Consider the following 20508-nt stretch of genomic DNA (forward strand, 5'->3'; position numbering starts at 1 on the left):
AAGCATGCAAGGTAATTTATACTAGCAATCAACTTGTAATTACAAAGGAAATTAAAGCGTGACTTTAAACAGTCTAACTCCTCCCTCAGGCCAACTAGTTGTTTTGTAAACATGAGCAAGGGGAACCCAATCCCATTATGAAGAATTATGGACCTTTTTAGGGTGACGGTGTGAAACTTTAGGAGGGGGAAAGCTATATTCTAAGGTTTCAGAGTAGCAGCCGTGTTAGTCTGTATCCGCAAAAAGAACAGGAGTACTTGTGGCACCTTAGAGACTGACAAATTTATTTGAGCATAAGCTTTCGTAGGCTACATCCCACTTCTTCGGATGCATAGAATGGAACCTCAATACCTCAATATATGTTCCATTCTATGCATCCGAAGAAGTGGGATGTAGCCCACGAAAGCTTATGCTCAAATAAATTTGTTAGTGTCTAAGGTGCCACAAGTACTCCTGTTCTTTTTGCTATATTCTAAGTAGGTCTTTAAAAATCCTTTGTGATTCTTTTACTCAATCTGCAAGCTGATGACCTTGCTTGTACAAATGCTGAGGATTATAACGTTGCTTACACAGGCCTAGATTCTGACTTGGACTATGTGCCCTATGCAAGGAAGCAAGAAACCCCTTTATACTCTACACAAGCTACTCAGATCGTTGGACCAGGCATGAAGGTCTAAGCAGGGGCATGTCCATTTACTCCTTCCCTGGAGCAGGTGGGTTGGAATTTGGTGGGGAGAGGGATGGGTAGAACTTTGGCTCAGCTTCTCCAATGCACTGGCTAGTGTAGCTGAGCTGGCCTGGAGGATGTGCTGTAATGTGCTGCAGGTATAAGCCAGTGGTAATGTACCAACACCCCCTTCTCACTCCTGTGTCTTTGAAGTACAGTGCCTCTAAGGGCTGCTCCTGCAGTTCTGCAGTTTATGCACCATCCCTTGCTCCCTTAAAATCTAGCCCACAGATTGTATTTGCATATAATGGAAGATGGGTGGTTAGGCGCTGAATATCTATCACATTCATTCAGTCCCTCTTAATCTGTGTCTCTTTGGATAAACCTGAAGGGAATTTGAATAGACTCAGAGATTAAGATATTGAAGCATGATGATGGTGAAGACATTTTTCTCATGTGTGGGGGACCTGGAGGATTAGAGAGATGTTTCCAGAGAATGCTCAAAATGTTTTTAATTAGCTAGTTTCAGACTTTAGAAATAGGAACCAAATGAACCTTGAAATAGACCCTTTGTCTGTTATTGTCTAATTGACTTGATATAAAGGAGCTTCTAAATTTGACAGATGTGGATTTTATAACTTGTAATGCAATAATATTTGTTTGTGTTTTTATAAAACTACCAAAAATTCTCCAGCAGTTACTATACAATTTGATAATTCTGAGAATGTTTGCAAAGGTAAATTGTGTTTCCAATAGGAAAATATAGTGCACTCTAAGAAGAGCAATCCCTTTAAGGTAATTAAGCTTAAATGTAAAATGCCATTCGTATAAAGGATAAGAGAATGCTGTACAGTTTGAATAGTGACACAATGCTATGTTGTTCTGGGTACAGTAACCCTCGTGCCCATACAGGGGGGAATGGACATGCTAAGATGGAGAAGAGTATAGCTCAACAGATCAATTACAGTGATTGGGACAGTGGGTGTAATATTGGTGGAAGGGAAGATGACCTGAGTTTCACTTGGAAATGTAAACAGATTCAACACCCCATAATAATCCCCCACACAACATGCAGGGGTTCAACTCCCAGAATTTTTTTTGTACACAGCTGCTTACTCTAAGGTGAATTTGCCATGCACATGAGTGTAGAGGAGGTGTGAACATATAGACTCCAAATGAAGACTCAAGTGAGCTCATGCTTTCAGAGCTCATGCTCTTCGCATACATTTAGTGCAGTGGTTCCCAAACTGGGGTTCATGAACCCCTGGGGGTTCACTAAATGTTACAGGGGGTTCTCGGGAAAAAATTCCCTAATGGTGGACAGAGCTGTCCCTCGGGATGCCGGGCAGCATGGGGCCAGCAGCCTGGAGCCCCTGGACTTCCAAGAGCTAAGCAGATCAAAGCAAGCATACCTGTTACACTGAGGAGATATAAACTTCAAGACTCTTTATAAGAAATGGAAAGGGAGGTGGATATTTTTTGCTGTTTTTAAAATTCAATAGGCAGCTAGTATTGTTTTTAAAATTATTATAAAGAACAAGTTTAAGCTTTGTTGTAACGTGCGTTGTTTGCCTAGACTGCTCAAGACCTGAATGCTTGTGTAGGAGGAACTCTTTGAGTTGGCTTCTTAAATACCTTCATGCTGTTTCACATCTGAAACATAGGAGCCTTGTCTTATAACAGGCTTATTCAAAGTGATACAAGCTACAAAAGTCAGATCTTGGAAGAGTGTTGCCGTTTTCATAATGTAATAACAATACTGTAATGGTAAATAATAATTAATAATAAATGGTGTGTAATAAGCATGTCATAAAAACAAATTTTATATTTCCAAGATCACTGCTTTTATCATTTATACTCAGGTAAAGGAGAAAATCCCTGGAAATATTCATTTTTAGGAGCGGAGTTCGCGAGTCTTGACATTTTAGTGAAAGGGGTTCACAGGTTGTTAAAGTTTGGGAACCACTGATTTAGTGCCTTGCTAAGTTGGGTCTTGGGTTAGTCCCCTTTTATGTGGGATCTTTCCTGCCTTAGACATAAGATGTAGGAAACTACATCTAATATCATGAGGGGTTAAACCACCATGCAAGGAAACATCTTACTAATGTCCAAAATGCCTAGTCAGCCAGTTCAGATATGAAGTTACACTATGCACACCAATGAATAACAATAGAGGGATGGTGAAATAAAAGATGCCCACTACTGGCTTTTAAGTTATTCATGCGTATCACATCCTCCCAGATGCAAAGCTGACAAGTCACCTTCCAATGCCATCAGAGTTCATTGGAGTCTCTTTTCCAACAACGTTGCTTATCCTGTTAATATTTCCACATTCCTCCACTCCCAAAGATAGAGGAGAAACCACGATGCACAGATTTCCCCCCTCCACCCAATTTTTTGCTCCACTGAATGTTCAGCAACAGCAAGAGCAATCACTGGACTCAGGGGGAAAGACAAAAAGGGAATATTGATGTATTTCCCTGCATAAAGGTGGAAGCATAGACCAGCAAGAGGCAGAGGTTGAAAAACTGTTGTAGAGAACTTAGAAGGGTACTAACAACATAGCTTCCAAACCTACTGTGACACGACATATTTCTTTCATAAAGAGTCTCAGAAGAGGATTTTTGTTCTTCAGGATACTGGAATTCCATGTGGAGACAGTCACTCTCTCTTTGTTCAAACTGTAGTGGCCCTTGCAAACCAAAAGAAGAAGCTTAACAAACTTCCCTAATAAAAATTTCTATTTACCATTAACAAGAATCTCTTTTGTCATCATTCAGTGCTGATCAGCTGGAAGGTGGCATTCTTTCCTCAGCACTGAATCGATGTCCCTAGTATGGGTACATGTATAAGACACTAAGCTGTTGGAGGTGTAACATTTTAGAGTAGATGTATACATGTGAAGCCCTGGGCAAATTCCACTTGGGAATCAATATGGGGGAAATTCACCCCTGTGCAGAAGGCCAGTGCGGGGCATAAGTGCCACTTATGTCTCAACCCAGCCCTCAGAAATAGGGGTTAGGTAGGACTTAAGTGGGTGCATATGCCCTGTGCCAGCCTTCTGCACCAGGGGAAATTTCACCCATTGTGCCCACCTGAAATTGCTCCCAGTTCTATTGGGTATCCTACACTTCACTTCTTGTTGGGTTGTGGCCTAGAGAAGTACTTACATTTCCTAGGAACCTAGGAATTGCCACACTGGATCATTTCCATTGTCCAGTTAGTCCAGTAACTGGTTTCCAACAGTGGCAAGTGCCAGCATTTGTGGTGAATGGAGGGACCAACATCCGTGTGGGCCAATAGAGTATGAAACTCCCATTGTCTTAAAAGAGAGTCGTGCACATGCATCTGAGAACAACGATTGTAAAGTGGGATCTTTCTGGATAAAATGCACTATATAAATATAGCCACTGGGCTAAATTTAGAGGTGACATAAATGGTGGGTTAGATTACATGTTGGCAAGTGGAAGAGTGGGCTTGAAGCCAGAAAAACAACCCACAGGCAGGGATAAGGAGTTGCAAGATAAGGTGGGGTACAGCCCTCAGTATGTAAGTTACATCAATTTACACCCACTAATCAATGTGTAACTTCCACCATCATTTGTATGACTTCTGCATTTGGCCCTGTGCCATTATTCCTGTGTATTAAGGAATTGGTTGTTTAGGCCTTAGATGGCATACTAATGAGCTTACAAGTTTCCTCTGCTTTATGCCCCTCACCCTTGAAGGCCCAATATTGCAGACACCATCTTTCTGGCTAGTTAGCAATGGACACGTTTCCCTTTGTGGCCCATCAATGCTGCATATCAATTGACCAGATGGTTTGCTATTGACTTGATCTAAGACAGTCCATCCCCTTTCAGGGCTCAGCATGTTCCTGATCTCTGTTCCGTTGTTAGTGCAAAGTGTGGGAGAGGTCAGGTCAAAGAAACATTCCCATGTCTCCACCATAATGTGAGAAATTGCAACTGAAGGAACCAGCCTGTAGATGTTTCTTTTGCAAGCTCTCTGCTTCTGATCCCTGAGCACAGCCTTTCCTTGGAGACGTATAGTATGTTAGCTAGTCAAGTCCTTGTATAAAATATGATTTCATGGCAGGAAGAAAGGAAAACAAGGAAATGACTCTCAGGATAAAAGCTATGAAATATTATATTCCATTATTACCAATTTCTGCTAATAAAAATGCACTGATGCTAAACTAGACTCTGTTTGAAATGCTTTATACATGTTTAAAATGTGTATCAAACAAACAGAAAAAGAAAGACACATTGTCCAGATCCAATTTCTACTGACTATAGTGGGAATTGTGTGGGAGGTCAATTTCAGAACAATGATCCCACATAAAATATTCCTGCCTAGCCACTGTGTAGAGCTTGTTGCTTATTGAATTTGCTTTCAATAGATACAGGTTGTCTAATGGCTGGTTCTGAGTGTATACTACAGATGATCAAGAATTTTTCAATTTTTTTTAATTTAAATAAATGCTGATTTGTTGAAACTAAAACTTCACAAATCAGGGTCAGGTTTGATGAATTTCCTGACTTGAAAAAATGTTGAGAAAAAAGGTTTCAAAATTATTAAAATGTTTTGTTTTGACATTTTTGGAACAAAAAATTCTGGCTTTCTTGTTTGAAACAACATTTTGTTTAGAAATTTTAAATTAAATGTAAGCAAAATACTGGAAGTGAAATAAACTGTTTTGAAACTATTAAAAGGTCTCAATTGACCTCAAATGAAAACATTTTTCATTTTTGGGTTTAAAAACACTAGTGAGAGTTTGAGATTTTTATCCTAATTTAGGAAAAAATGTGAACTCTTGAAAATATTAGTAGGATGGGAAAACCATTTCCAGGCTAACTCGAGTGAATAGTTCAATGGAAGCATTCATAAACATTCACATGAATAATAAAGGTGAATTTGTTATAATAGGACTCCCAAACCTTTTTGTTCATTCTCCTCAAACTTCTATACAAGTGACTTTTTTATTCATAAGAATGTTGCAAAAAAATGAAAATCTTGTGAATATTTGCACAAATGTGTAGTTGTGCTAAGATTTGTGTTGGAAGTGTTTGCATGGCCACCTCAGAATTGCCTTGATTTCCCATCTCCTATTTTTTAAAGTTCCTGTTTTCCAGCCAGGGAACAGAAACAATGTCATGTGACTTCACTGACCAATCACACACTAGGAATAAGGAATAAATAATAACTAAAGACATAGTTGAAAGGAACGACAGATAGTCTGAAATAGATTCACATAAAATGTTCTGAAAATTTACAAATAACAAATGTCTGTAGGGTTATTCCTGATTTACACCAATACTTTTGAGATCAGAATTGAAGACGTTAAAATAATGAATATAAATATTAAACTATTTTATAAAGTAAGAAAATTATATATTTAAAAATCTAAATATCCAACAAAAACATGCAAAAAAAATATATGCAAGACTACCTTTCAACCTGCCAAGGCTCACATGCGGAATGCAATCTGAGATGCAGACCCAAAATAAGGGACATAAAAAATGATTCAGGCAGGAAACTTAAAATGCTGCTAGTGTTATCCTTTAGGTGTAAAGGTCCCTTTCCATAATCTCAGTTTCATGATGCTGCATTTCTGATGTAAATAATACCCACCTATAAAAGTGAGGAGACATTAAATTTGTGAATGACCAATGTTCTTCCAAATGAGCAGCATGGCTCTGTGTGCGGGGATGGTGTGCTAGCTGTATATGGGCACTAACAGATACAAATAAATCATCATCAACTCGAACGACTTATTTTCTGTGGACCTGATCCAAAGTCCCTTCAAAGTCAATAGAAGTCTTTTGGATTTGCATCAGGCTCTTATGGAATAACTGCCCTCCATAAGAGGTGTACTCTTCCCAATCCCTGTGTATGCTGATATCATTCCTCTCATTAACTATTGGAACAACTTACCAAGGGTCATGGTGGATTGTCCAGCACTGACCATTTTTAAATCAAGATTGGATGTTTTTTCCCCCTAAAGATCTGCTCTAGGAATTATTTTGGGGAAGTTCTAGGGCCTGTGTTATACTTGAGGTCAGACTAGATGATCACAATGGTCCCTTCTGGTCTTGGAATCTATGAATCATCCTTATTTAATCATATCCATCACTGTCTTATTTGGAGGCCAGATTCTGCCACCCTAACTCCTATCAAATAGTGCCTTACTATACACATAACCCCATTGACTTCACTGTGACTACATGTAGAATGAAGTACAGAGCAAGTGTGGCAGCATCTGGCCTTTTTTACTGGGTTCATGACCCCAAATTAGATTGTAAACTCTACGGAGTAGGACACAGAGTCTGGCTCTTCTCACACACTGTGTTTATTCCATTTAAACTCAGTGGTGTTACTTTGTGTGGAATCAGACCTACTCCCTTTTCATCTATGTGTGAATGTTGTGCACATGTATGGTGCCACAGAGATAACAAATAATATAATCCCATTGAAATGCTTCTCTCTCCTCCTGCTCTGGAAGCCAATGAAGTTGCAGAAGTGAATTTAGTGATTTGAAGATGAAAAGTGCCAGATGAGTGTAGTTGCTAGTTTGAATCTCTTCTTTTGTGGAGTCTTTTGATATTTAGAATTCAGGATGATATTTGCCAGTGAAACAAAAGATGAAATAATAATAATAATAATTATAAAACATGCAGTAGGCAAAACATAGCAAGCCTGTGATTTAGGGAAATTAGGTTACTGAGCCTTCTGGCTCTCAGATATGTGATCTGAAAGCTGAGAACATTGTTCAGTTTTTCAGACATATGTGCAATGCTCAATAAACAGAGTGCCAAATTCTGCCCTCAGTTACACTCCTGAAAGGGCAGAGTATGCCCTCGAGTTTATAACATCGAAAGGTTATTTTATCAATATGGCCAAGGAAACTGACGAGAAGTCACGAACCAGGCAGAGTATATTTATATTTATATTCAGTATGTATTTTTGATCCGCTCAGCTGAAACAAGTTGTGGGAAATATAAATATTCAAGTGAAGGAAACTGAGATCAAGAGCTGTTTGCTGTATCAGAGACTTCAAAGTTCAGTCATCTAACTATGTTGCTATTACCATTTTGGTTTTGTTGCTGTGTTTTTGGTTTCTGCAGACTTTTTAGGAATGGAGGCATGCTGGGTGCTGGCCAACTGCAACATACTTCCCAGAGTCCTTTGAGAATTGTGAAGCATCTTTGCTGCTCAGTGTCTGTGTAATGCTGCATTTTCCCTTCTTTGTTGAATAGGGGAGTTTAGTGTTCATGCCAGGCAGCAGGTTGGTGGCATCTGGAGACAGACGTACTTTGGCCCAAATCCTCAAGAGTATTTAGGCACCTAACTCCCACTGAAATCTGAGTGTTTGTTCATAAAGCAGATAGGGCATATGAATCATAAAATGTCAGGATTGGAAGGGACTTCAGGAGGTCATCTAGTCCAACCCCCTGCTCAAAGCAGGACCAATCCCCAACTTTTTTTTTTTTTTGGCCCCCTCAAGGATTGAACTCACAAAACCCTGGGTTTAGCAGGCCAATGCTCAAATCACTGATCTATCCCTCCCAATGAACATTGCTGGACCCACTGTACCTCAGCCTTGACTAGCAAAGACTACCTGAAAGGGTAAGAGGGTAGTTCAATCTCCAGTTCCATTCAATCCTTGTGCCTTTTGCTCAGATTGTCAAGGAAGCTACCCATTAGTGCCAATTGTAATGGCAGTTTTTTATGATGGGACTGGACTAGTGGACAGATACCACCAATTCAATGTACGTAGGCCATTAAACTGCTATCCCATCATATGAATGTTTGGTTACCACTAACCTACATGTGATGGGACCTAGAGATGAAAGGGTATGCATGGCATGTGCAATCCACTAAATCATCCAGTCTCAGTGCTACAGTGCATAATACAAATGGCATGTAGGACTCTGGGGCTGTCACTTGGTTGCACACCATGGCCATTCAGAGCTTTAGGCAACAGCAAGCACTGTAGCCGGATCCTCCAACACCAACATCCCATGACTCAACTGACTGTGCTACAGGGGACTGTGACGCAGGGACATCTGAACACTAAGTATTATACTTCTGTTTTCAGGGGGGATTATGGGGATTTTAAAGATCAGAAGTGGAGTCAGTCTTTGCCTTTATGGGACTTCAGCCAACAACTAAGGAGTGGGTAAGGGTGTGTGTATCTATATATATGAACTGGGCTTTGAGTTCTCCCATCCAGTTACTCGCGGTGAGCATCTGGATATAAATTACTCTTCCCTCCATTCACACCGATGGAAGCGTGACATGAGAAATTGAGTTATCTCCTCCCTCTGCTCATGCTGCTGAAAAAGGTTAATGTGCAGTGATATTTAAGGCCCAAAGGGATCATCTAGTCTGACCTTCTGCATAACACAGGCCATACATCTTCCCTGTATTAATTCCTGCTTCATGGCCAACAACTGCGCTTGAACTACAGCAGATCAGAAAAACAGCCCATTTTGTTTTAAAAATTGCCAGGGAGGGAGAATCCACCACAACCCTTGTTAAACTGTCCAGTATTTAATTACTCTCACTGTTAAAAATTTGCTCTTAGTCTGCATTTGACTAGCTTCAGCATCCAGCCATTGGATAGTCTTATACCTTTGTCTGCTAGACTGAAGAGCTATTACCAGATTTCTTTCAGAGTAGCAGCCATGTTAGTCTGTATCCGCAAAAAGAACAGGAGTCCTTGTGGCACCTTAGAGACTAACAAATTTATTTGACCTTAAGCTTCCATGGGCTACAGCCCACTTCATCAGATGCATAGAATGGAACATATAGTAAGGAGATATATATACATACAGAACATGAAAAGGTAGAAGTAGCCATACCAACTCTAAGAGGCTAATTAATTAAGATGAGCTATTATCAGCAGAAGAAAAAAAACTTTTGTAGTGATAATCAAGATGGCCCATTTCAGAGAGTTGACAAGAGGTGTGAGGATATGGGGAAATAGATTCACTCTGTAATGACTCAACCATTCCCAGTCTCTATTCAAGCTTAAGTTAATGGTATCTAGTTTGCATATTAATTCAAGTTCAGCAGTTTCTTGTTGGAGTCTTGTTTTTGAAGCTTTTCTGTTGCAAAATTGCCACCTTTAAGTCTGTTACTGAGTGACCAGAGAGGTTGAAGTGTGCTACTGGTTTTTGAATGTTATGATTCCTGATGTCAGATTTGTGTCCATTTATTCTTTTGCGTAGAGACTGGCCAATGTACCAATGTACATGGAATCATAACATTCAAAAACCAGTAGGAGAACACTTCAACCTCTCTGGTCACTCAGTAACAGACTTAAAGTCACACAAAAACCCTCTGACGCAGGCAAATGTGTTATGGGTAAGCAGAGCCTCAGAAATGATATACAAGTCAGTGACAGAGTTAGGACTAGAAAGTAGGAATTCTGATGTCCAGTCCTCTGTTCTAACCATTATACCATATACTAATTCCCCCATGCTGTGTTTTATCTTACATATTCCTGTGATGCCTTTATTGTTCTGCTATTGTCACGGGGTTTGAATTGCATCTACATATACTGGTGGTATAAGTTACATATAGTCAAACTGGTGTTAGCTGGCATATATGAAGATGCAACTTACAAATCTGTAAAAACTGGAAGTGTGTAATAAGGATCAATATTTGGGTCTTTACAGGGTGACAAACCATGAATACCGGCCACCTACTTCTATGCCTGCAAGGCTTGTCCATCTGTACTACAGGCTTTCAGCACAGATGGTGGGGCAGTGTTCTCCCTAACAACTCTAAAGTATTCAATAACTATTTGTGTGTGTATTTCTGAATATGATTATCGTCCTTATTACATTTCTTTCCTGATTCTTTTGGAGAGTCATGAACTATTAACAAGGCTAAGGAAACTTCAGCATTCAGACTCTGACTTGGCACTGGTATAAGTGCCGGGTAAGTAAGTTCCACACCATCCTCCATCCCCATTGGGATGCATTTTTGGATGTGTCCTTTGGTGTGATTTTGTGTTGCAAACAATGTAATCCCAAATGCTGCTGCAATTGATCTGCCCTTGAAATTCCCAGAATACAATGTGTGGTCTATACATGGAATGGATGCAGGTAGAATTTACATAGCCGGTGACAAGATGAAGCAACAAGCCTCTGATAGGTCTAAAGGGCAGCAGTGTTAATGACATTTGCAAGTGGGTAGTCAAAAAATGCCAGGTAATTGTATTCTGAAAGATTTCTAGTATCTGGTACAGACTGTATTAATGTCACACCCAGAGCCTAACAGCAACTAGTAAAGATCATGGGTGAAATCCTGGCCCCATTGAAATCAATAGCAAAACTCCCCTTGGCTTCAATGGGTTAGCATTTCACCCATCCCAGTTTATAACTGAGAACTGACTCCAAAATAATAAGAATTAATCAGATCATACAGCAGGTGTAGCTCATTGGTTTTGATAATACCAATGAGACACCTCTGCAATAGAGCTGGTAGGAAATCTTTTGACAAAATGTTTTTTTCATCTGAAAATGCCAGTTCACTGAAACTGAAACTTAATGGGAAAGGCTTGATTTCAATGAATTTCCTGTTGTGAGCAATTTTTTAAAAAAAAAGTTGCAACATTGTCAAAACATCCCGTTTTTACATTTTCAAAATGAAATGTTTTGTTTAAAAATTTAATTTATAGTATAAAAAAATCAAAATAATAACATAATTTTTTTTTTATTAGCCTGAACCAATTTTTTTTATTTTCAGTTAGCGAAAATGTCTAAGATTTCAACTTTTTGTCCCAATTCAGGATGTAAAATTTTTTCAAAATCTCAAAAATGTTTGCAGGATGGGAAAACTGTTTCCCATCTCACTTTAATTTGTGATCTTGAATTTGATTGGGTAGCAGTTTATTAGTCTGTGATGTTAGACTCTATTAGTAGTATGTGAATTTAATTTCATAAAAGTAACTAGAGTTTAACATAAATGCTTGCTAATAAACTAAAGATTATGAATTATGCATTCTCACTGGTGAGCTGTTACTTATCTGAGTCATCTGACTGGATAGTGGAACTAGTTAGATGAGTAACTGAACATTATTGGGAGTAAGGGATTCAAAATCTGGCTTAATTAACAAAATAAATAGAAAACATTCTGCTCACGTTAAAAGGGGGAAGATTTGTATTTCTCCCTTTCCATTAGATTTAAAACCTAAAAAGATATAACCACCATGTTATTTCCTGCTACACATAAAATAATAAATAAATAAAATGTAATCACAATGCATCGGGATTCTGTGCATATATTATCTATGTGCTTGTGTGCATGGTATGTACTGATGTGTTCAGGAGGGGATGAACTAACACATGCAACTATCTAGTGGATGGCCCAATCCATTCTATGACCATTTCTAGGAACAGATTTTTGAAAGTGCTCATCTCCCAGCTACCCCCATTGAGAACACTTCTCATTCTCAATGAGAAATGCTGGCTTCTGCCGTACTCTTTTGAAAAACTCGGTTTCTCTCAGGCAAATTACAGCAGGGTGTTCCCTTTGCATCAGACAGGTCATCCAAGCAACTCACTTCAATAATTCATACAAATGTGAATGTGATATATGTGCCTAGGGAGGGTGATAGACATATAAAACCAAGGAATTATAATATTGTACTTTCTATTTGTTTGCCCTATGGAACTACTTTGTCTTGTTATGGTGATACGTTAATAAAAGACTAAACAGTGCCAGTGACAATGGTGAGGCAGGTAGTGAGCTACATTGTGAGCACAGCTTGTCCCCATGAAAACATCATTATCACATTATCCACCTTCTGCCACCTCCATATGTTAGTCTCACCCACCTTTTTGCGTTTTGTAAGCAATTTAAATGGCAAGATCTGTAGAGCCCGGCTTCAGTGAGGTCCTTAATAACATGCATAGTCAATAGGACTTCTCACATGCTCAGTGTTATGTCTGTATGTAAGTATCTTTCTGCATCGGGGACTAATGTAAAGAGTGTCTCTTTACTCTAGCATCTAGCACAAAGGGGCCCTGATCCCTATCATATAAGTGATAAATAATAATAAAGGTATTTAACTTTTCCAATCACATTAGCAAACATCACACACTGCATGCCACAAACAAAAGCTTTCTTTTACCTGTGAAGTTAACTTTCAGTAGGTAATCTTTATACAGCTTCTTGCCATCCAGAAGTTTCATGGCATCACACAGTTTGGTGGTGTTGGGGCACAGTGTCCGTTGCATTTTGTGCAAGGCGTGGGCCATCGCGTACACAGCATTCACCACAAACATGATCTTGGATTCCTGCTCGTAATTGGAACTGTTGATATTTAAGTGTTTGTCACAAGCTTTTCTGTGCGGCTTTCTGTTCTGGAGACTGCACTGGAATTTTTGCTCCCAAAAGTCCCTGAACCAGGGATTGCGATGATTATTATAAGGATTGAGGCTTTGGAAGTATCTGTCAAACTCTTTAACTGGGTGGGAAGCAAGTTCCAGGGTTATTGCTCCATAAGCTACGTGCTCGTTGCCCTTGACAACGCTCTCCTGGGCCCCCCACCCATCACTGGCGACCCACGTAAAGGAAACGTTGAATCGGTTAGCGGCAGCAATGAGCTCCCGAGAGTCATCGCTTCGCATGAAGAGCACGACCACCCTTGCGTTGGGTTTCTGGAGCAGCTCTCTGATCACGCTGTCATAGGACTTCCTGATGTTGGACCTGCCAACCTTCTCTGAGGTGGCAATGCAGATGTTCCGGAGGCGAGCCTCCTGTTCAAAGGCTTCGATCCCTGTCTCTCCATAGTCTCCTTCTGAGGCAACCGTTGACACGTAGGTCCAGTTGAAGAACCGTAAGATCTCAGCCATTGCTTTTGCTTGATAGAAGTCGGGGGGGACCGTCCTTGCGAAATAATCATAGCGGGACTTGTCACTCAGCTTGGCACTGGTGGAAGCATAGCTGATCTGGGGGATCTGGAATAGCCTCAGCAAATTTGCAACCTGGAGGGAATAGGGAAAAGACACATTTTAATGGGTGGTAATTACGAATTTGAACCAAACATACCTATGAAGCACCAAACAATGGCTGTTCTAGTGTGAGTTGCCCTGGAGGAAATGGGGTATCTAGCAGAGGCTACAGGTCCACTCCTGTTCCTATCTCTGGTGGCATCAATGCACTGGAGGGATCCTGAAGTCCTGCTGCCCTATTCATTCGCCCCAAGTCCTTCTGGAGGCATAATGGATTGTATTCACTGCTGCTGCAAAAGGGCTGGCTCCATTGGCTTCAGTATAGCTGTGCCCATATACACCAGCAGAGAATTCGACCCAGTGCCACTAGGACCACTGTTTGGTTGGAGCATATCCAATCTTGGCATTTATACTGGTGAGACTGGAGTGTCCTGTCCCGGCAAGGTGTGATTCGGTTTTTCAAGGGCCTAATTAGGCATGTGACTGAATATCCCATTATGCTCGGAGCAGCCTTCAAATGAATTTATACAAAGCCTCCTACTCCAAAGAAACACCTCAAGCCCCTCCTGTTCGGTGACACGTTCCAGTTGCTGTGACACCCTCCCACCCCCTCCCTTTCTTTACTGTATTGTGCTCTTTGTTCTGTACTGTTCTAGTCAGTGCTCCCCCCAGGGTGGTGACCTGTTATTTGTTTGGCATGGCTCTCCAACTATACAGTGCCATGTTCTCCTACAGTGCTATATAAATAGTAAATAATGATAATAATCCCTAATTGCACTTGCTAGGAGATTTATGTTGTGCAATGTACCGCTTTTTTACACACTGCCATTTCCCTTGCTAGTGGCAGTTATTACACGTAAATGTGTTTCTATCAATCTATCCAGATCATATGGGTAGCTATGAGACAGTGTTGTTCTTGTGCTGTATCTGGAAGGAGAAGAGGAAAGATATGGTCTTCTTTGTTTCCATTGTGATGTTACACTCCATATGCTTTATGAAAATATGCTTTGAATGTGAATATAATGTAACTGGAATATGCTTTATGCAAAAGGTCTCTTATAAGGTATCATTACAACGCTTATAATCTACGGAGTGTGTTCATCCTATTTGTATACATATATCATTCTTGTATCTGAAGCTAGAGATATGAAGTATAACTCTGAGGTCGTATTGTAATTATGCAAAGTGTGGGCCATTAATGGTGGCTTAGAATCTTGACGGCTCCCATTGACTAGGACAATTGGTTGTAATGGTTTATTTACCTGCAAGCCTTCCTGTGTACGTGTAGGGCAGCCCAGGAAGAATGGAGGCTGGGATCTCACAGGACATGTGACCATGTCACATGATACTGAAATCCATCTTAAATCTGGTACTTTTCCATTTAGAAGGAGGGGTGGGGACCCAGAAAGACAAAAGATTCCGGCCTTGTGCCAAAGCTATAAAAGGGGGTGGAACAGAACAAAGGAGGCTTCCAGTCATGAGAAAACCCCTAGTTTCCACCTAAGATGATTGATGGAACTAACAAGGACTGTACCAGGGGAAAGGATTGGGCCCAGACTAGGAAGGAGTCTAGTCTGTGAAAGAAGCTTATTGGAACATCTCTGAGGGTGAGATTTTACCTGTAATCAGTTTCTTAATGTAGTAGGCTTAGACTTGCGTGTTTTTGTTTTATTTTTCTTGGTGACTTACTTTGTTCTGTATGTTATTACTTGAAACCAGTTAAATCCTACTTTTTATACTTAATAAAATCACTTTTGTTTATTAATGAACCCCAGAGTAAGTGATTAATACCTGGGGGAGCAAACAGCTGTGCATACCTCTATCCGTGTTATAGAGGGTGGACAATTTATGAGTTTCCCCTGTATAAGCTTTATACAGAATAAAACGGATTTATTTGGGGTTTGGATCCCATTGGGAGCTGGGTGTCTGGGTGCTGGAGATAGGTGATCTGCTGAGCAGTTTTTGGTTAAAGCCTGCAGCTTTGGGGATGTGGACCAGACCTGGGTCTGTGTTGCAGCAGGCTAGAGTGTCTGGCTCAACAAGGCAGGGTTCTGGAGTCCCAAGCTGGCAGGGAAAATGGGCTCAGAGGTAATTTCAGCATGTCAGGTGACAGTCCCAAGGGGGTCTCTGTGACCGAACCCATCACAGCTAAGTCTTGCTGGTCAGTTGCAGTGGGTCTCATGTGACTGAAAGGGGGTAGATCTGTTTCCACTGTGTGCTAGTAATCTTGAATAAAACAAATGTAAAGTTTCTAGTATAGCCAGTCTTGGAATATGGCCCAATAAAAATGTTAGAAGAATTTTCCTAAAGCAAATCATATCTATTAAATCTAAATAAAAAATGGCATAACCAAGTCACTTCAGATTTTGACCCCAAGTTGTCTTCTGACCAGAGAACATGGCTGAGAGATTTCAGGTGCAGTGGACTTTTGAGAAATTTAGAGTAAGGATATTTGTAAAAGAGGGATGGCTAGTCTTGTGGTTAAGGTTGTCCTCTGGGACTTTGTAGACTGAGGTTTAATTCATGTGCTACCACAGAGACGGCCTGTGTTTACTGTCTGGAGTAGATGCAGGGTGGTGATTCACAAAGACAAAGGAAGCCCAAGAGAGTTTTCAAAGGTGGTGGTGGTGGGGCGCTAAGAGACAATAGCCTAGGATTGCATAAGAGCAGAAGATTGGCCCAAGTGGTTATCCATTACAAGAGGAGGCTCTGTGTCAGAGTGTGTGTGTGTGTGTGTGCGTGCGTGCGCTCGGCTCATGAACAGTGGATCCCAGCTTTATGGGCGGGACAAGCACTGGAAGAACTAATCGTTGGGTGAGAAATCCCTTATTAGACAGGAAAGTACCTTGTTAATAAGTACAGGCTATAGATTGTGTTTTATGTTTTTCATTTACCTGTAATCTTATGTTTTCAAAACCTTTTATTTGAATCTTTATCTCAAGCTCTGTTAAATAAACCAGCAGGTGGGGTGCACTGGTTCCTCAGAGGCAGAGGATCAGTGTACATTGTGGGTGTCCAGAAGACAGGGGATTGGGCACTTGAGTGTAAAAAAGTGGGTTGTGTCAATTGCTAGCTTACATAGGAAAAGAGTGGGGCTTGTGGAGCTGGGAGCTTGTGTTGCCAGTAGCCAGCGGCTGGGAAGAGTTTTCCCTAGTGGAACACAGACAGGGCACCCTCCCGCTGTATGCTGGGGGTAGTAATTCACCTGACTCCTCAGGTAACCCCAAAAGCATGTCACAGGAATCTAACTTGAGGGTTGAAAAAGCTGGCCTAGCTGTATGCCCTTTCGATATGTATACTCTGCTTGTTATGTGCAAATGGAAGTCTGTCATTCGTCAGTCTAATGACAACCGAGACCTCAGTTCCTTTCAGAGTCTTTGAGCCATTTCCATAAGTGCCTTGCATTGAACTGCACATGCTTGGCAAAAATTGCCTGTTTTAAAGTCATCATTCCTACTCTTTCACTCTGAAACAGTCTGTGTTACACACCACAGTGCAGTGAAGGTGCCGGTAGGGGCTCCTTGTCTGTAATTCTCAAGCAAGTAAAAAACAAGAAAAATAATCATTTAAAAAATGGTACCGCCAGGAGCAGTGACTTAGGCACCGCTATTCAACATATAATTTTGTTTTCCCACCCAATTTCCTTGTCCTTCATTCATCTAAATGGTGGAAAGTCTAGGTTTCAGGTTTGCAACACCTAAGCTTTTCAGAAACCACAGGTTCAAGTCTTCCTTTTACACGTTGAGCTAGATTTCCTGAGCACCAATGAAATCTGAACATATAATATTTTGTCTATGTAACGCTGACAGACCGGGGACCTCTGGAGCTTAGTGCATGAGCCAAAAGCCAACTGGCTGTTAACTAAGGCTGTAGAGTGGACTCATTTTCTCTCTCTCTTTAAGTGGTCTTGGTGCCACTAGATGGGACAGAACACCACACCCAGGAGATGTGTGGGTTACATACTTCCCCTAGCTGAGGCAGCGCATCCTGAGCTTGAGAGTCTTCCCAGCTGAAATCCTGGACGAGCCCCCACTTGTAACGTGGACAGACCCCAGTCACCGGTGGACAGAATCGAACCGGGAACCTCTGGAGCTTAGTGCATGAGCCTCTATAGCATGAGCTAAAAGCTGACTGGCTGTTAGCTAAGGCTGTAGAGCAGACTCATTTTCTCTTTCTCTTTAAGTGGTCTTGGTGCCACTAGCTGGGACAGAACACCACACCCAGAAGGTGTGTGGGTTACATCTACCCTGTGCGGGCATCGAATATACCATGGCACTTTTGGCTAGAGATGGGGTTTGCTCTAATATCTTTGGTCAAAAATTCCCCTTTTCCTTATCACCAACATACTGTGCAGTGCTCGGTTATATGTAAATACATATATATAATTGGAAAGCATTGTGGGATACTTTGGTACGAAAAATGCTACAATAGTGTTATTATATATAACTGCTTTACCATGTGTCAGGTCACATTCAATTAACATATGAGACATCTTCTTAGATAACACTACTTTGTTCTCCTTCCACTGAGAATCTCATAGCGCTTTACAAACCTTAATGAATTTAGCCTCACAGCACTCCTGGAACGAAAGGTAGGTACTAGAAATTACATTTTACACAGGCAGGGTAAGTAACTCATCCATGATCTCACGGTGAGCCAGTGGCAGAGCCAAGGACCCAGGTTTTCTAAGAAACAGGCACAGCTGCCAATATACCTTCCAAGTAGCTTTTAAACTGTTTTGTTTGCAGTGTTTTCAGGGGCAAATCTAGGTCAGACTGTGGCCAGCAAACACATTTATCCCTGTATGCAATGATAATGCCTTCAATTACTTTTCATGTTTGGCCTTTTCATGCTATTTTTCTTAATCCAAATATATACATATTTTTAAAAGTGTGTAAGAGGTCATTTTAGGTAGGTAGATAATAGGGAAAATTGATTTGCAAAGGAGAGATGTGCATGAGAGAGTTGAAGCAGATGTTCCCTACAACAAGGCTGCTTTTCCTTCAAAACACTTGTGAGTAAATGTAGTGCTCGTGAGAGTGAGGGACTCAATGACCTGGGTTTGTGTCAAGTCTCATCATGAGTAAAAAACTGGTGTAGGCTCTGTTCCTATATCGTAGTTCTGAACTATTCTTTCTTGCGCACTACTTGTGATCTGGACTGAGAACACCAACTCCTTTCACACAGGCCATCAAACAACCTTCAGCTGATAACCTTCAAGCTGTTCTAAGGTCACCAAGGGCCAAACCAGCTCTACAAACGAGGGAGTAGTAAAGGGGAAAAAAAGAAGGATGGTTCAGAAGTTAGGGCGCTGATTTAGGAGACTTGGGTTCACTTCCCTACACCCCCCCTCCACTTTCCATGTGATCTTGTTCAAAGTTACGTAGGCTCTGGCTGGGGGTGACACTGTATAAAAGAAAGGTGACCATGGTTACACTAATGTATCACAACTGTTGCACAATTGTGATAAATCTTGTACAGACTATGTCTTGTAAGGTATCAATAGAAAAGTTATAGTCTGCTAAGTATTATTATCCTGTTTAAATCCACATATCAGCATTGTCGCTGAAGTTATAAATATTTGCTATGTGTTTGTATCTCAAACCTGTTGTGTTTCTGGGTAACACCCACAAGGCAGATTTACATCTAGACTGGCCAGCCATGCGTTGATGGCACTTTAAGGGCAATCAGCTCTTCCAGGGACCCCCTCCTGGGGTTGCTTCAGGCAGCAGGTAGGCAATGAATGCCTCATGACTCAGCAAGACACATGTGACCCAGGACTCCATGTTTGTGCCAGTAACTTTCCATGCACCTGGACTAAGGGGTATAAATTGCAGACTGTGACATCATTCTTTGCCTTCAATCCTGCTCCATTTCTCTGGATTATGATTTTCCAACAAGAGGGAAGCTTTCAACAAAGGACTGATGACCCTCAATCTTTTTGGGTGATCCAGAGAGACTTATTGCAAGCAAGCAGAATGACCATCACTGCTATTATCCTGAGCTACAGACTCTGAAATCAATTGTAATGTATATGATTCCTTTAATCATTTAATAAGGCTTTCCTTTTCTTTTTTTTTAAATAAATGTTTAGTTGGTTTACTTAAGATTGACTGCATTGTGGTATTTGGTGAGATTCTCAAAGTACGTGTTGACTTTGGGATTGGAAGAACCTAACGTGTGGTGAATTTTGATTTTAATAACCTTTCATCACTAAGTCCAGCTGTCTGGGTGGTAACCAGGGGTTGGAGTGCCTAGGGGTCTGTTGTGTGCTCTCTGTGAAGTAGTGCAGTGATACAAGAGCTCACTTTTGTTACTGGCTTGATGAAATCTTAGGAGAGCATGTACCACCAGTTTAGGGTACGTGCCCTATATTTTGGCAGTCTGGCCTGAGCTTGGCGCTCTTTGCTGTGTCCCATACCAGGCAGCATAACACTAGGCCACCACTGGAAGGGGTAATTTAATTTCCATGTGTGTAGACATACCCGTGCCAGGTCTGATCAAACCAGTGTGCTAAAGGTAGAAGTGTAGCCACAGTGGCACAAGTAGTGAGAGAAGCTAGCCACCTGAGTATGGAGCCAGCATTTCCGATGGGATCTTATTCAAGGCTGCTGTACCTACAGTTCAAGGTCGATCAGCGTTAGTGTGGGAATGTCTGCTCACGCTGGAAAATGCAGGCATATCTGCAGTGCAGTCTGAGCCTGTGCCTCAGTTCCCCATCAGTAACATAGGGAAAATAGTACTTCACAGATGTGTACACTAAAGACTGTGAGACACTCAGATCCACAGTAATGGGGGCTCTACAAGTACCTAAGATAGAAAGGTGGCTTAGGGTTATCTTCTCTCATACGTTTGGGTTCTGCTCTGTGC

The 20508-nt window shown here is 41.0% G+C and overlaps 1 protein-coding gene across 2 annotated transcripts in view; it reads right to left on the reverse strand.

The window, feature by feature from the left end:
* The window catches only part of GRM3 (glutamate metabotropic receptor 3), a 56485-nt gene that overhangs the window by 26334 nt on the left and 9643 nt on the right, over nucleotides 1-20508 (reverse strand). For both annotated transcript variants that reach the window (XM_026648932.1, XM_026648933.1), the window contains exon 2: nucleotides 12816-13671. In XM_026648932.1, coding sequence (XP_026504717.1) covers nucleotides 12816-13671 — 856 coding nt within the window. The remainder of the gene's footprint in view (nucleotides 1-12815; nucleotides 13672-20508) is intronic.

This window comes from Terrapene carolina, unplaced genomic scaffold, assembly GCF_002925995.2.
Source record: "Terrapene carolina triunguis isolate 2854851 unplaced genomic scaffold, T_m_triunguis-2.0 Scaffold68, whole genome shotgun sequence".
In the NCBI taxonomy this organism is placed as follows: Eukaryota; Metazoa; Chordata; order Testudines; family Emydidae; genus Terrapene; species Terrapene triunguis.